The 14860-nt window shown below is 64.9% G+C and overlaps 3 protein-coding genes across 21 annotated transcripts in view; 1 reads left to right on the forward strand and 2 right to left on the reverse strand.

Moving 5' to 3' along the window:
• Positions 1-28: 28 nt before the first annotated feature.
• Positions 29-9252, forward strand: CHRNE (cholinergic receptor nicotinic epsilon subunit). Of its 4 annotated transcripts, none has more exons than XM_047831931.1 (12): positions 29-334; positions 3433-3567; positions 4565-4636; positions 4852-4994; positions 5077-5121; positions 5224-5333; positions 5419-5574; positions 5699-5799; positions 6150-6347; positions 6424-6538; positions 7755-7869; positions 7968-9252. In XM_047831931.1, exons 3-12 carry the CDS (start codon positions 4591-4593, stop codon positions 8661-8663), a joined length of 1725 nt encoding a protein of 574 aa, XP_047687887.1. In that variant the 5' UTR covers positions 29-334; positions 3433-3567; positions 4565-4590; the 3' UTR covers positions 8664-9252. The 4 variants fall into 4 exon arrangements, with proteins under 4 accessions (XP_047687887.1, XP_047687888.1, XP_047687890.1 ...); XM_047831932.1 differs by lacking the exon at positions 29-334 and having other exon boundaries at positions 3440-3567; positions 7968-8361; positions 8447-9252; XM_047831934.1 differs by lacking the exon at positions 29-334 and having other exon boundaries at positions 3440-3567; positions 7968-8154; positions 8255-9252.
• On the reverse strand, positions 6260-7759 carry CE1H17orf107 (chromosome E1 C17orf107 homolog). The gene is made up of 4 exons (XM_047831951.1): positions 7561-7759; positions 7270-7461; positions 6874-7152; positions 6260-6784 (listed from the first exon to the last, which is right to left on the reverse strand). The coding sequence occupies exons 1-4, from the start codon at positions 7624-7626 to the stop codon at positions 6662-6664; spliced, it is 660 nt and encodes a 219-aa protein (XP_047687907.1). The 5' UTR covers positions 7627-7759; the 3' UTR covers positions 6260-6661.
• Positions 9253-9255: 3 nt separating the features above from the next.
• MINK1 (misshapen like kinase 1) overlaps positions 9256-14860 on the reverse strand; it is a 42653-nt gene continuing 37048 nt past the window's right edge. For 6 of the 16 annotated variants that reach the window (XM_047831893.1, XM_047831890.1, XM_047831886.1 and 3 more), the window contains 17 exons: positions 14539-14624; positions 14273-14383; positions 14015-14124; positions 13726-13814; positions 13502-13525; positions 13256-13416; positions 12934-13078; positions 12714-12851; positions 12446-12554; positions 11920-12087; positions 11672-11815; positions 11361-11495; positions 11104-11204; positions 10882-11031; positions 10640-10799; positions 10416-10555; positions 9256-10106 (listed from right to left, as the gene is read on the reverse strand). In XM_047831893.1, coding sequence (XP_047687849.1) covers positions 10023-10106; positions 10416-10555; positions 10640-10799; positions 10882-11031; positions 11104-11204; positions 11361-11495; positions 11672-11815; positions 11920-12087; positions 12446-12554; positions 12714-12851; positions 12934-13078; positions 13256-13416; positions 13502-13525; positions 13726-13814; positions 14015-14124; positions 14273-14383; positions 14539-14624 — 2055 coding nt within the window. In that variant the 3' untranslated portion in view covers positions 9256-10022. Of the gene's footprint in view, positions 10107-10415; positions 10556-10639; positions 10800-10881; positions 11032-11103; positions 11205-11360; positions 11496-11670; positions 11830-11919; positions 12088-12445; positions 12555-12713; positions 12852-12933; positions 13079-13255; positions 13417-13501; positions 13526-13725; positions 13815-14014; positions 14125-14272; positions 14384-14538; positions 14625-14860 lie in introns of those variants that run through there. The other 10 variants (XM_047831888.1, XM_047831895.1, XM_047831897.1 and 7 more) reach the window with 8 other exon arrangements.

Consider the following 14860-nt stretch of genomic DNA (forward strand, 5'->3'; position numbering starts at 1 on the left):
GCAGAGTGTGGCTTCAGCCGGCTGCTGAGGAGCCTGGAGTTCTTGGCCGTGGTTTTTTCCTCTGAGTCGGAATCATTTTCTCCCCGGGCTTCCAGAATCACCAGAGGAATCTTCATGGCAGAATCTACAAGCCGCGCCACCTTCTCTCTCTGCAGCCAAGCCCACGACGCCCTAGAAACTTCCCTGGAACGTCCTGTCTGTGCCTGGCTGATGCGGAGACTTGCCGTCCCGGTTCACCTTCTTGTCGCCTCTGTTCTGAGAGGAGAAGGCGACTTGAGCTCTCCTATGACGAGGCGCCCAGAAACCGCCACGGACTTCCTTCTTTCCTGCGCCGGTAAGTCCCAAGGACTTTTGTTTTCTTCGGTAGCCAAGTTGAGTAAAGAGGTCGCCTCCCGGGGAGGGGGCGCGGCACGCGGCCTCCTGGGCCTGGGGCAGCCACCCCCCACTTTCTTGCTCTCGCCCCCACCCCTGCCGTCTCTCTCTCTCTCATTTCATTTTTTTTCCTTTTTTTAATCTTTACCACCTACGTCTTTTTCTGCTCATGGCCTTGTCTCCCCGCCAGGAGTCCCTCCCCCGCCACCTGTCGGTGTTTTTACACCTGGGGAGGGACCCAGCAGCCCCGGGGGTTCAGCACCTCGCCAGCCTCTTAGGGCTTTCGGCCAGCTCTGTAGGGACAGAGATGAGCCGCTCTTGGGCTGCGGGCATCTGCTCCCGGTTTGTCTTCGCTGGCCTGTGGTTTTCTATTTTTGACCCTACGGAAATTTTTCTTTTTCTTTATGGTCTCCGATTTGGGGCTCCAGGGAAGGGGAGAAAGGCCTCCCTCGCTCCAAGAGGACAAATGCTGGCTTTACCGTGGGCCTTTCTTGGTGTGGTTTTACATGCAGGTGTCCGACCTCCCCCCGCCCCCAGCAGTCGACAGCTGAGGGTCTGCTGGCATTTTGATGACTGTTTCCAGTTGTCCCAACGGGACTCACTTGATTAAGCCTCGTTTTCTACACCAAACGTACCACTTTCCCTTCATCGTATGGCAGATTCTCGTACACTGGAACAAAAAATCGACCTTCTTGATTAGCACACGTAAATCAAAATAATGAATAGCAGTTTTCACCTATTGGTTTGGCAAACAAATTTTTTTTTTTTTTTTTTAGTTTGAGGCTATGCTGTCCTGGGGAAGGAGTAAGACAGCGTTCTTGTGCTCTGTCGGCCTGAGGGGTGTCAGTGGGCACGTGCTTTGGCGAACAATTTGGCAAAAGTCACCAACAGTTTTTTGTTTTTTAAATGCACGAACTTTATTTGTTTAACCTTTATTTTTGAGAGAGACAGAGACAGAGACAGAGACAGAGACCGAGTGTGAGCAGGGAAGGAGCAGGGAGAGAGGGAGACACAGAATCTGAAGCAGGCTCCGGGCTCCGTGCTGTCAGCACAGAGCCCGATGCGGGGCTCTAGCCCGCGAACTGTGACATCATGACCTGGACCCAAGTCAAAAGCCAGACGCTTAGTTAGCCCCCGGAGCCAGCAGGAGCCCTACTTTTTTTGTAAACACACATTACTCTTCTAGGTTCCCTGTTCCCTTCCCTTCCATCCTTCCCTGTTCCAACACAGGGACACGTAGGTTGTGGCGACTGGAAGAAAACCAGAATAATTCCAACTGCAGGATAGTGGTTACCGCCGAGAAGCGGGGTTCAATCAGGGAGGGCACAGAGTGGCTTCCGAGGACGGTTACGTTCTATCTCTTGGCCTGGGTGGTGGGCACATGAGTGTTTATTATTGCTTTCTTACCTGTACACGTTTTCTACCCACACGTGTAGGGAAGATATACTTTATGATCTGAACAAAAGGTGCTTATCACGGGGCGGGGCGGGGGGCAGTACCTACCCTCAGAGTTCAGGTTGACTTGACTTGACCTCGATGCCGTTAACTTGCTCCTGTCCTCCAGACCTTCCGTTCCCACTGTGCAGGTTCCTGCTTTCTGCTTTTCCAGCTTTCTGTATTCCACCATCTCCTGGATCCTTACTACTTGGTTCTCAACACCACCGACCCGTGAACCTATCCCAATAATGTCCCCCCCGGGACCCGGAGAGCAGGAAAATGCCTTCTTCTATGAGCAAAGAAATGGTTCGGACCTAGGCGAGAACGGAATTAGAATCACTGAAGCTCGTTTTTATGAAGGACGCGCTGTGTGCCAAGCTGCCCGCGAGGTCTGGGGACAGCGGGGACCCCGCGTCTCTACAGTCCGGCCGGGGGCTTCCCTTCTTGTCGATGCTGGTCAGTGGATGGCGGGTGCTGCCGCCGGGCTATTTGGGGACAGGTTTCCGTGTCTGCGGCGGCGGAGGCGTAGGATCGGTGTAATAGATTTGGAAAGCACGGATTACGGTCTTGCTGTCAGAAGGGTTTTCTGGGTCTTGTGTTAGGGGGCATTTCTGTTTTCTTTCTACTAGTTGATTCCTTTTTTTAATGCCATTTTTAAGTCAAGAAAGGGGGGGGGGATCTCGTCTCTGCTTGACTCTGTATCCGAGGCGCAGTCTCTCTCTCCACGTGGAGACCACGCCGCCCCCCTCCCCACCCCGCACCGAAGTGCCCTCTCCTGTGGCCCCCAGGGCAGAAGGCGCCGGCTTCCCGACGTTCTCCGGGAAGGGCTTCCTTTGGCCTGGCTTGGGCTGGGTGTCCTCTCCCGGACCCATCAACCCTGGCCGGAGGGCGGGCGTCTCTAAGCACCTGGCAGACCCTCTGGGGACACCGGGCCGCTCCCTCGGCCTCACGGCGCTAGGCAGAGGGCAGCGGGAACGAGGACTGAACGGGCTGCATCCGTAGAGTGCGGCCAAGAGGTGGGTCTGGGGCCAAAACCCGGTGGAAGGACCCGCGAGACAGCCACGACCGCACCACCGAGGGGCTCACGGGGAGAACCGGCGGCGGCTCAGGAGCCAGAGGAGCACAGAGCAGAGCAGCAGCAGGTGACTTGGGTCATCCGAGCTGCAGGTGGGGCCGATGCTCGGAGTGCAGGGCAGCCGAGCACACGGTGCCCGGCCCACAGCGCCCGTGACTCTTGCCTTTTACCCTTGGGCCCGTTCGGGGTCACCGGCTGCGGCTCTCCCGCTTTGCCACGGTTTATTCACGCCTAGAATCGGGGCGGCCGGCCCAGAGCAGGGGACCTCGTGGTGCCCGTTAATGCCCGAAGACGTCTCTGCTTTATCAGAACCCTCGGCCCAGGCCCGAGCGGCAGCGCAGATCTGAGCCCACACGCCGCTCGGCCACCCGCAGGGGGGCGAGCGGCGGCCCGACGGGTCCCCCGGGGGGCTGGACACGCCGGACGGCAAGGAACGCGTCAGCGGCGGCTTGCAGGATGTGTGGGAAACGGCCCAGCTGCGCGGACCCTCACAGTTAGAGGGAGGGGACCCCCCAAATGACGGTCGTGCACGTGTTCTGCGAACACAGGTGCTCGTGGTCAGGAAAGCCGATCGACTGGTCCCGTGTGTTACTGCCATTACACCTGTGTGACCTCGGACCCGACGGAGTCCTGTTTCGCACCTATGGGGACTGCTTTCCCGCACCGCTGTGAGGAAGCAGTAGGTAAGACACGGCACCCCCACTCCCTGAGGAAACACCAAGAGCTCCTCAAAAAGGTCTCCGGCACCCTCCTGAAGCAGGGTTCTTTGGGGGTGGGATCTGAGAACACGAATTGTGAGCGAGCACCTCAGGTGACAGGCCGGTCCAAGGAGACTTTAGGACAAACACTCTAAGAATCCGTAAAGTGTCTGGGGGGCGGGGGGGGGGGGGACACCTGGGTGGCTCAGTGGGTTAAGTATCCGACTTCAGCCCAGGCTCAGGTCATGATCTCCCCGTTCGTCAGTTCCGGCCCCGCGTCGGGCTGTGTTGACAGCTCGGAGCCCGGAGCCTGCATCGGATTCTGTGTCTCCTTCTCTTTCTGTCTCTCAAAAACTAAACATTAAAAAAAAGTCTGCCCCTCCCCCGCCCCAAGACCACATGTATCACCACCTGCGGCCACGAGGTGGCAGCAGGGAGAACCAGCGCCCAGAGAGGAGCTGCGGGTGGGGCCGGCCCACCTGGGACCGAGGTTTACTGCTGAGTAATCCCCCGTGGCCGCCTGCCTCGTTACCCTATCTTTGTGCAGACTCTGCCAAACCGCAGGCAGAAACTGCATTGGCGTGACCCTGGCTGGGCCGTGTAGGTGGTGACAAGGTGTGTGTTCCACGCTAGTGACAGGAGGCCACGGATGTCACCTGCACAGGCAACTTACTCCAGGGACACGTGCCGGGTATTACCCCACCCCCACTGCCGGGCTTGTGGTCCCAGGTGCTTCTAAAGGACCCCCACCTGCACCGGGCTTCTTGAGTCACGAGGATCGGGTCCGCGGCCCTCGAGCTGGACGCTCACCAGGCAGAGGATGCTGGGATGGGGCAGCTGCCTCTGGAAACGGCCAAGTCCTCTCTGGCTGCAGGAGCAGCAGCGGCAGCGGGGGGTGGGGTGGGGAGGATTAGGTGACAGTCCCCTACCCAGCCCGGAACTAACACCTCCCCTTACTCCCTCTCCCAACCTCAACGCTCAGAATAACCCCGAGGACCGGACGGCGGGATGGCGGGGGCTCTGCTGGGTGCCCTGCTCCTCCTGGAGCTCCTCGGTAAGGACAGGGGTGGGACACATGCATGGGACAATGACACAGGGCACAGGACAAAGACAAGGGGCCGAGAAGGAGGCTGAGGCCCGAAACTTGGTCCCCAGGCTCAGTATGTGGTTCGGGAGGCGGGGAGATCACAGAGCCTCAGAGACAGACGCAGAGGCAAAGGAGGCCCCCAGCCCCGTCCCCGCGGTGAGCCCAGGTGACCCCATCCCCAGGTGGAGGTGACGGCAAGAACGAAGAGCTACGTCTCTACCACCATCTTTTCGACAACTATGACCCAGAACGCCGGCCGGTGAAGGAGCCTGAAGACACTGTCACCATCACCCTCAAGGTCACCCTGACCAACCTGATCTCACTAGTAAGATACTTCCGCCTGAAACCCCAAATTGTGTGTGTGACCCTGGGGCCCCACCCCGACCACCCCGATCCCCCACCTGCAGAACGAGAAAGAGGAGACCCTCACCACCAGCGTCTGGATTGGAATCGTGAGTCTGACGTGGGGAGCCGGGTGAGGTCTGGTGCGGGGACCCCTCTCCCCCAAGCCCCCGTGGGGCCCCGGGCGCACGTGTTTCCATCCCACCCCTCAGGACTGGCAGGATTACAGACTCAACTTCAGTAAGGACGACTTCGGGGGCATAGAAACCTTGCGGGTCCCTTCGGAGCTCGTGTGGCTGCCTGAGATCGTGCTGGAAAACAAGTGAGCGCTGGGCCAGGGCAGCGGAGGCCGGGAGGGTGAGGGGGTCGCGGCCGCGCGCAAACGCCGCGTTTCCCGGAGTCCACAGCATCGACGGCCAGTTCGGCGTGGCCTACGACGCCAACGTGCTGGTCTACGAGGGCGGCTACCTGAGCTGGCTGCCCCCGGCCATCTACCGCAGCAGCTGCGCCGTGGAGGTCACCTACTTCCCCTTCGACTGGCAGAACTGCTCGCTCGTCTTCCGGTGGGGCCACATGCTCAGAGGCGGGGGTGGTTGCGGGGCGGCGAGACGGGGGTGGGGGTGGGGCTGGGGCTGGGCGCAGCTCGGGTCCCAGCAGCCCCGGTCTGTGCCGGCCCTGGCCCCGCAGCTCGCAGACGTACAACGCCCGAGAGGTGGAGTTCGTCTTCGCCGTGGATGACGAGGGCGAGACCATCAGCAACATCGACATCGACACCGAGGCCTACACTGGTGAGGCCCCCGTCTGCTCCGAAAACCCGCCTCTAGACGGGGCCCAGACAGGGGACACTCACCGAGGGGGGCTGCCCCGGGCCACCGACACTGGGCCTTGGCTTTGGCAGCCAGGCTCGACCTTGACCCCCTCCTGAAACCACCCTCGACAGTGAGTCCGGCATGACTTCCTTGGCCTGCGTCTGTTGTGCACCTGCACCGGGCGGGCCCGTCTAGCCCGAGCCGCCTTCGCCCGCGCCACCCAGACCACTAGGGGCGGACCGGCCGCAACGGCTCCCTCTGCCCAGAAACCGGGGGCCCGCGGCCAGGCGTGGGGCCCACGAGGGCTGACCGCGCCTCCCACCCCGCAGAGAACGGCGAATGGGCCATCGATTTCTGCCCCGGACTGATCCATCACCACGGGGGCACCGCGGACGACCCGGGGGGCATTGACGTCATCTACACGCTCATCATCCGCCGGAAGCCACTCTTCTACACAATCAACATCATCGTGCCCTGCGTGCTCATCTCGGGTCTGGTGCTGCTCGCCTACTTCCTGCCGGCGCAGGGTAAGGGGCCGCCGGGACGCCAACCCCGGGCTCGACGCTGGGAGCGGGACCCGCTCTCACCGGCCGCTCCCTCCAGCCGGCGGCCAGAAGTGCACCGTATCCATCAACGTCCTGCTGGCGCAGACCGTCTTCTTGTTCCTGATCGCCCAGAAAACCCCCGAGACGTCGCTGAGCGTGCCGATGCTGGGCAGGTGAAGGCAGAGGGCCGCGGAGGAGCCCACGCGTGCGCGGGCCCAGCGTGTGGGGGCGGGGCCGGGGGCGCGGCCAAGGGCACGCGAAACCGGGAGCTGCTCTGGGTCGGTCCCGTCTGGGCTTTATTGGAAGGCGGGGCGGGGCTGCGGCGGCGGTGGGTTCTCTGATCCCCCGTTCTCCGCGCTCTCTGATCCCCCGTTCTCCGCGCTGCCACTGGATGCCACCTGGAGGTCTCCAGAGTATCTCTGTCGGGGGCGGGTCGGCTCAGTGCCTCCCACCCCAGCCCCACCGCCTCCAGCCCCCAACTCCCCCCCCCCCCCCATCCAGAACTCACCTGTTCCCCGGGGGTCCCCAGGCCCAGCTGACTTCGCCACTGCTGCAGGAGGGAGGCGGACCCCTGCAGGCCCCGCCCGCACAGGCACAGCCACGCCCCCTGCAGTGCGAGCCGGGCGCTAGTGCCCGCCGCTGCCCCCGCGAGCCTCGCCCCCCGGACCGCGGCCCGGGCCACCCGGGCCAGCGCTCCGCCTGGATCCCCGGCGCCCCGGGCTGGGCCCGAGCTGCCGGCGCCGCCGTCCAGCCGCCGCACCTCCTGCTGCAGCCACAGGGCGGAGATCTGCCGTTGAGTGGGGGGGGAGGGGGAGGGGGGGAGAAAGGAGGGTGTAGGAGTTGGTGGGGACGCAGGGGTCCCTGTCCCCCTTTCCCGCCCTTCCGCAACCCCCCCGCGCCCCACCTCGAACAAGGTGGCGCCGAAGCTCACGACGCTGGCCGCGGCTTCTCTCAGCACCAGCCCCAGGGTGGGCTTCGGGGCATGCGCCCGCTGCGACTCCAGGGACTCGAGCTCCCTGAACCTCTGCTCCAGAAATTCATGGGCCGCGGCCACAGCGAGTTCCAGGGAGGACGGGAGCGGGGGCTGCAGGGCCACCTGGAGGAGGAGCAGGGGCAGCGGGGCCGTCGGGTCACGGGGTGGGGGCACCGGAGACCTCCCAAGGCCTCGGGCTGCCAGCCTTGGGCGCAGTCTCACCTCCGTGGAGCTGTGGAAGTGGTAGACCCACAGCAGGGTCTCCAGGGAGCTGGGGGTCCCCTGCATGGCCGGCGGCGGCGGCGGAAGGAGGGCCACCGGGGCACGCGTCCGGTCCCGCCGCCGGAGAGGGTCGTTTGTGAGGTCACAGGCCGGGCCGCGGGCCGCAGTGGGGTCACGCGCGGCGGGCTCCGCAGGTACCTCATCTTCGTCATGGTGGTCGCCACGATCATCGTCATGAATTGCGTCATCGTGCTCAACTTGTCACTGCGGACGCCCACCACGCACGCCGCGTCTCCGCGGCTGCGCCACGTAAGCGCGGGGCGGGGTGGGCGGCCCGGGTGGGCGGGGCGCGTGGATCCGGGGGGGGGGGCGGGGCCTCGAGCTCGCCCCGCCCCCCCCGCCGCCAGGTCCTGCTTGAGCTGCTGCCTCGCCTCCTGGGCTCCGGCGCGCCGCCCGAGCCCCCCCGGGCCGCCTCCCCGCCCCGGCGCGCGTCGTCGGTGGGCCTGCTGCTCCGCGCCGAGGAGCTGATACTGAAAAAGCCGCGGAGCGAGCTCGTGTTTGAGGGGCAGAGGCACCGGCATGGGCCCTGGACCGGTGAGCGGGGAGGACTCCGGGCGGGTCGGCGCGGGCGCCCGCGGCGGGGCGGGCTTCCCAGTGACCACCACCCCCCTCCCCGCCCGGGCGTCCCCACCAGCCGCCCTCTGCCAGAGCCTGGGCGCCGCCGCCCCCGAGGTCCGCTGCTGCGTGGACGCCGTGAACTTCGTGGCCGAGAGCACGCGAGACCAGGAGGCCTCCGGCGAGGTGCGGCAGGCACGGGAGGTCGGGGCGGGTGCTGGCTCGGGGGAGGCCCCTTCCCGGCCCCAGCCGGTGCCTGCTCCCTCCCCAGGAGGTGTCCGACTGGGTACGCATGGGGAAGGCCCTCGACAACATCTGCTTCTGGGCCGCCCTGGTGCTCTTCGGCGTGGGGTCCAGCCTCATCTTTCTGGGGGGCTACTTCAATCAAGTGCCCGAGCTGCCCTACCCGCCGTGTATGTAGACGGCTCTTCCACCGCCTCCGGGAGGAAACCGGGCGTGAAAAATCCAAGTTGCGGTCGCTACCGTAGTGGGATTCTTTCCCAATGCCGATAATAAACCCGGGCCTTTCCGTCTCAAGAGGAGTCGTGTGCGCACACGCGTGGTGGGTCTGGCCACCGGGCAGGGGGCAGAAGCAGAGGGCAGACGGTTCAGGCAGGCTCTTGGGTGCCAGTCTGGAAACGGATGCCCGCCCCTCCGCTCAGCCTTGCTGACCTCCCAGCTCTTCTGAGGCCCTCGTCCCGCGTTACCCTCCAGCCCTGTGAGCTTCTGAGCGCTCTTTATCCCTTGATTAACCAAAGCGAAGACGCCCCTTGGCAGGACTTGACGGAAGCCTGACCCTTCCCTGTTGGAGTGGGCAGGGGCCACAGGCTCTCAGCAAAGGTTTCCATCCACCCCCCCCCCACCCCCGCCCACAGGGTAAGGCTGAGGGTGCCCCGGGGCACCCTCAGTCACTTCTGATTTACCCAGCATGGCCCCCCTGACCGCTTCCACCAAAACCCACTCCTGCAGCTTCTGCCCCGCCCCGTCTGCCCCCTCTCTCCCACCTCTGCTGGCTTATCCTGGCTGGTGTCCAGGACCGGGAGAGAAAACGGAAATAAAAGGGGGCCCGAGATGGTGGGAGCTGGTTGAATTGTCTTTATTAACAAACGGAATATCCAAGGCCACTACATTGAGGGGGGGGGCGGGGCTACTTGCTGCTCACACTATATACAGAGGCAAGCAAGGGGGTGCAGAGGGGGTGAGAGCTCCCTGCTCCCTCCCGCCACCAGGGAAGGACAGAGGCTAGAAAGAAATGGGGTCGGAAAGGGGGAAATGTTTTGGCTGGCGGGGTCCCCCCTCCATTCCCTGGGGTTTGGGGGGAGGGGAATCATTAAAGTGCTTTCAGAAAATGAGGAAATGGTCCCTGCCCCTGGAGTGGCTGGTGACCCCCCCCCCCCAAACCTAGGGCCCAGCGACCCCCCCCAGGGTCTGGTACATTCAAGGGGGGAGCCGGCTCCCCTGACGTGCAAATGAAGGGGCCCAGGGCCCTGCCCAGTCAGCAGCAGTGGGGGACCGGGCCTGAGCAACCCCCCCCCACCCCCAGCGCTCTCCTCTGAAATGGAGAAAAGGGGGGGTGGGGCTAGGCCCACTCAATTCCTGGTGAGGGGAAGCTGTGCCTCTCCCCAGAAGCTGGGACAGGCACAGGTTTTGGGGGAGAACCTATCGGGAAAGAGGGTGGTCACGTGATCACAAAAGCATCAGGGGTCAGAGGTCACGTTCCCAGCAGGCTCCAGTGAATCAAACCAGTAAAAAGCAAAAGCCCAGGGAGGGGAAAGAAGGGAGGCCTGGGGAGTCTGGCTGTGGTGGCGAGAGCCGGGTCCACTGGGGCAGCCCCAGCCCGGGCCCCGTCACCAGTTCATGATGCAGTTCCGATTCAGGGTCATGAAGTAAACCTGGCTGCTGCCCCCGGAGCGGACAGAGGCAAAGAACACCTGGGTGGGGTAGGAAGGGGGGGGGCGGTGTCTCAGCCAGGAGACAGAGCCAGAGAGAAGCTGCTGCGAGTAGCCTCTCAGAGAGCCCCGCGCCCTCCCCTCGAAAGGCAGAGGTGCTTGGTGATGGGGGCGGGGAGGGGGGGGGGCAGCCGCAGGCCTCCTGGGTGTCCAGGGCGCTCTCAGGGACGGGGGGCGAGGAAGGGCGGGCTGTGACACAGGCTATGCCCCCTGGACCCCGTCTCACGAAGATCCCCCAGCCCCCCCCCCCCGCCCTCCGGCTCCAGGGCTGGAGGGCAAAGGGCCTCCCACCTTGTCGTTCCGCTCACACAGGAACTTAAGCCTCTGGGCTCGTTTGTGCATGAAGACGCCGTCCAGGTGGCCCGTCTCCACGGAGCGGATCTCAATGGCTTTCTCGCCCCAGCCCATGATCTGGTTGGAGCAGATGTAGGCTGGGGGAGAAGGGGGTCGGGCGGCAGTGAGTGGGCCACGGCCCGCCGCCCACCCCGGGCAGCCTGGGGGCGGGGCCCACTCACCCACAGAGGTGGGCATCTCTCCCCACTGCAGCACCACGTCCTTGATGATGCGCCCGTACGTGTTCACGTACACGCCCTCGTCCTCGTAGCACAGGAGCATCTCCATGCCGTCCGTGTTGGGGAGGAAGATGATGGCGTGGGGCGTGATCTGGCTCTGGATCTGGGGACGAGAGCACGCGTCGCACGCGTGTCCAGAGCCCGGGGTGGCGGTCGCGCTCCTCCCGGAGCCCCGCCAAACTTACATGCACGGGGATGTAGATGTCGTAGCTGTTCCCCGAGTCGACATCCACGGCGTGGAAACCGGCACTGGAGCCGTAGATGACCTTGAGCCGCTGACCCTCCTCCACGGTCAGGTCGACCAGCAGAGGGCGGTGAGGGAGGTCGGCGAAGGACTGTGGAGGAGAGAAGGGCTCAGGGACGCGGCCAGGGTGCTGGGCCGGCGGAGGGGCTGCGGTGGGGACTACCTTGAAGGCCATGAACTTGTGGTAGGGCTTGGGGGCCCAGGCATACACCTCCACGGAGCTCTTCAGGGCGATGACCAGGAACTTAATGCGCTCGTATTTCACTGGGGGCAGGGAAGAGGAGTCCCACGGGTCGGTCACCAGACCCCAAACCCAGTCGCCCAGCCTCTGGCTTCGAGGCTCAGCCACTGAGCTCAGGGCCCCCTTTCCGGCTTCTCGTGAAGCAGCGCGCCCTGGCCACCGCGTTGAGCCCTCCTCACCCACGCGGTAGTGCCCGCAGCCCTCCATGTCGCCCACAGTGGTCCAGCCCTGCTTCTTCTCCACTTCCGGATCGTTGTGCAGAATCTTGTTCCGGAGCCAGGACAGGTAATACACCCGCAGTTTGTTCCTTTTCCCTGAAGGGAGGACACACACCCCGCCACCCGAGGTCCAGCATCCACCTCTGCGCCATCCTTCCCCTGCCCCCCCCCTCCCCAACAGGGGCTGAGCAACCGCGGCCCCGCCTCCGGGCCCTCCTCCCAGGCCACCGGCAGCCCAGAGCGGAGCCCTCCCCCCGCCCCCCTCCCCACACCTGAGATGGTGATGAGCAGGTTGAGCCCCTCTAGCACGTCCATTTGCTGGAAGCGCCGCCGCCCGATGAGCCCGTACACCTTGCCCTGCCCGCTGCGGTCCAGCAGCATCAGACCGTTCTCGGTGCCCACCAGCAGGTTGACGCCTGCAACGGGAGCCCTTGGGCAGATGAGAGGCAGCCAGGCCCTCACCCGACCGGGAGCCCCGGGGTGCGCCGGACCCCTCTTTTCCTTCCCGGCCCTGGCTTACCCCAAAGGGCCGCACAGAGGATCTCGGAATTGAATCGCTTCTTGTATTTCCGGATCTCGGGGGTCTCGCTGTGGGCCCGGGTGTTGGTGGGGTTCACGTTGACCACGGAGCCTTTCCGCACGTCGTACTGGAGCTGATCAAGCCGACCGCCCTCTCCCCCGACCAGGGCTGCGGGGAAGAGGAGAAGGGGGAGGGGAGGAGGGCTGTAGCCCCCTCCCCTGTCCCTCCTGAACCCAGCCCTACATCTGGTGGAGGCCCCTGCGAACGAACGAACGCTCAGCAGGAAAGGGGAGGGAGGAGAAGGAGCAAATGGCCTCAAACAATCCGTATCCAGTCAGGTGCCGGGGCCACTCTGAGCATTTCTCCTCGCGGCTCTAAGGGGCCTTAGGCGCCCTTGCTGCCCCTGTGCCAGGGTAGGGGCGTCGGGCCAAAGCGGAGGCCACCACTGCCTCCTAAAGCTGCGCCATCAGAGGCCCACCTGTGCCCTTCACCAGGCCTCATGGCAAGTCTGTCCTCCTGTCCTCACCTGTGATGGGGATGGTATCCCCACTGCCTCCGGGCTGGTAGATCCCTAGGTCCACAAACATCGTGAACGAGCTCTTGCCAGGGGCCTTTACCAGCCCACGAGACTGGTACTGTGGGGGTGGGGCAGCAGTCAGGCAAACACCGGACACCCGGCCCCTGGGCCCCCCAGCCCCGCCCCCACCCCCAGGTTGCCGAGCTCCGCCCCACCCCCTGCAGTGGCCCCCAGCGCCCCTGCCCACTGCCCCCTGGGTCTGCATCCGCCCACTTACGTCGCTGCCTCCCTCCTTGGACGGGGGGCTTTGACCTTTGCCGCTCTCGGTGGGCGAGTGGCTGGGCTGCACCACATCGGGCAGGTTTGTGTAGCCGTTGCTGTCCGCGTGCAGCAGGCTGCGCTCCTCCTCAGGAGTCTGCAGGGACAGAGGGAAGGGAGCCAGTGCCCGGCTGAGGACGGGGGAGAGCAGGTGCCGGGAAGAAGGGGGGCCCACTCACGCGCTGGACCACCATGGTGCCGCCCCCATAGGGGGTCTGGGTCCCCGCGATCTCCTCCACGTCATGGACCACCATGGTGCTGACGCTGTCTGTGTCTCCGTCGCTGCCACAGGAGAGAGGACGGCCATCAGCCCCCAGGTCCTGCCTGCCACAGGGTGGAGACAGAGGGGGACCGGCGGGTGCTTCGCACTGGCTCCTGGTGGACATGGCAGTGGGGGGCCGATGGGGACCCCGGAGCAGACCCCGTTGTCTAGATCAGCAGTGACGGCCAGGGTCCCCTAGGAAAAGGAGAACCCTGCCCTCCCCCAGAGCGCCCCCGTACCGGGCCCCAGGGGTATCTCTGCTCCCCTCTGATGGCTCGCCATTGCTTTCTTCCTCGTCCTCGCTGCTTTCCACCTCCTCGCTGGAAGACGAGTAGTCCATGGCCTTCTTGGGAGGCCGCGGGGCCTCGTCCAGGGCCCGCTCCTTCAGGAGCACGAAGTCCTGCAGAGGGCGTCGCGTGAGGAGGGGAGGGGGGGTACAGGGGGTGCCAGAGGGGAGGGGCTCCCGAGCAGGCCTTCTCACTAACCTCGCCGATGGCACGCTTATAGCTCTGGGAGGGGCGGCGGGGGGAGAAGGACAGCCAGGAGGAAGCAGGAGAGAGGTGAAGAAAGGTCAGTAGCCGAGAAGTGCAGCCCGCAGCCCCTTGGCATGAGGCTTAAGGAAGGCCCCAGCCCAGCACCTGGCTCCTGGGGGCTCCCGAGGCTCCCAGCCCCCACCCAGGAGACGTCAGGGCCGCAGCTGCGGACTTACTGCGGGCCGGCCCGGCCGGGAGCGGTGGTCATCAGGCTTGGCTTTGTTCCCGGGGGAGAGCACTGGGGAGCTATCCAGCTTGGAGGAGGCTGCGTGGGGCAGAGCGGGAGAAGGAAGGTCACGGACACCTGGTCATTCGGGGCGGACCCCAGAGCTCAGCCAGGCTCCACATCCAGCCGGGCCCAGCCTGGGGCCCAAGGGTGTCCTGCCTAAAGTTGCCAAAGGCAGGATCCCTGTGACAGAGACTGGGTCCCGGCCCCGGAGGAGGCTGTCCAGGCTGGCGCCATACCTCCCACGCGGTTCCGCTCCAGCGAGCCAGCCTGGGGCAGGTGCCCGTGCGAGGGGAGGGCACCTTCCGAGCGTTCCCAGCCAGGGTCGCTCCTCCTGAGGTCGGGGTTACTGTGGGGAAGGCAGAGACAGGTCAGGAAGATAGGTGTCCCCCTGAGCGCTGAGCTGCACAGCAGAGGGAGCCACCACCAGGGGGGGGAAGCAGGTGGCAGGAGCGAGGGCAGGAGTGAGTTGGGGAGGGGACAGACAACTCCATTACCTACAGGCGTTGGGCGGACCAGGGGGCTGAGCGGGGGGCCCCGGAGGCTTGGGGGAGCCCCGCTCGGCCCGCCTTTGCAGATAGATTTGCCAGGCGGAGTTGCTGCGAGGTCTGTGGAGGGAGCACAGGGGTGCCGGGGGCGGGGCGGGGGCGCTGAGGTGACGGGGTGGGGGCCTACCCGCCCCGAGGCAGGTAACCTGGTAGACTCCCCTCTGCACAGCCCGCCCCACACCCCGGGCCACCACGCGACTGCCCCCGGGTGCTACCTGGCACGGACGGCCTGAGCCGGCCGGGCCCCTCCGGCCCCACTGGTGTTAAGGGCAGTGGCGATGGACGAGGTCCTCTGAGGCACCTGAGGAGGGCGGGGCGGGGAGGGGGTCAGTGTGCTCGGTGCCAGCGCCGGGCCAGACGCTCCTCAAGCGTGCGGCCTCATCTAGGCCCCAGATGGGTACACTCCCCGCTTCGCACGGACAGGCAAACTGAGGCTAGGGAAGCTGAGGACTTTGTCCACAGTCACGGAGCGGGGACTCCACCCCAGGAAACCAGCCCCTAGAGCTCCCCTGGCACCCTGGGCATTCTCCCCTCCTC

Source organism: Prionailurus viverrinus, chromosome E1, assembly GCF_022837055.1.
Source record: "Prionailurus viverrinus isolate Anna chromosome E1, UM_Priviv_1.0, whole genome shotgun sequence".
Classification (NCBI taxonomy): domain Eukaryota; kingdom Metazoa; phylum Chordata; class Mammalia; order Carnivora; family Felidae; genus Prionailurus; species Prionailurus viverrinus.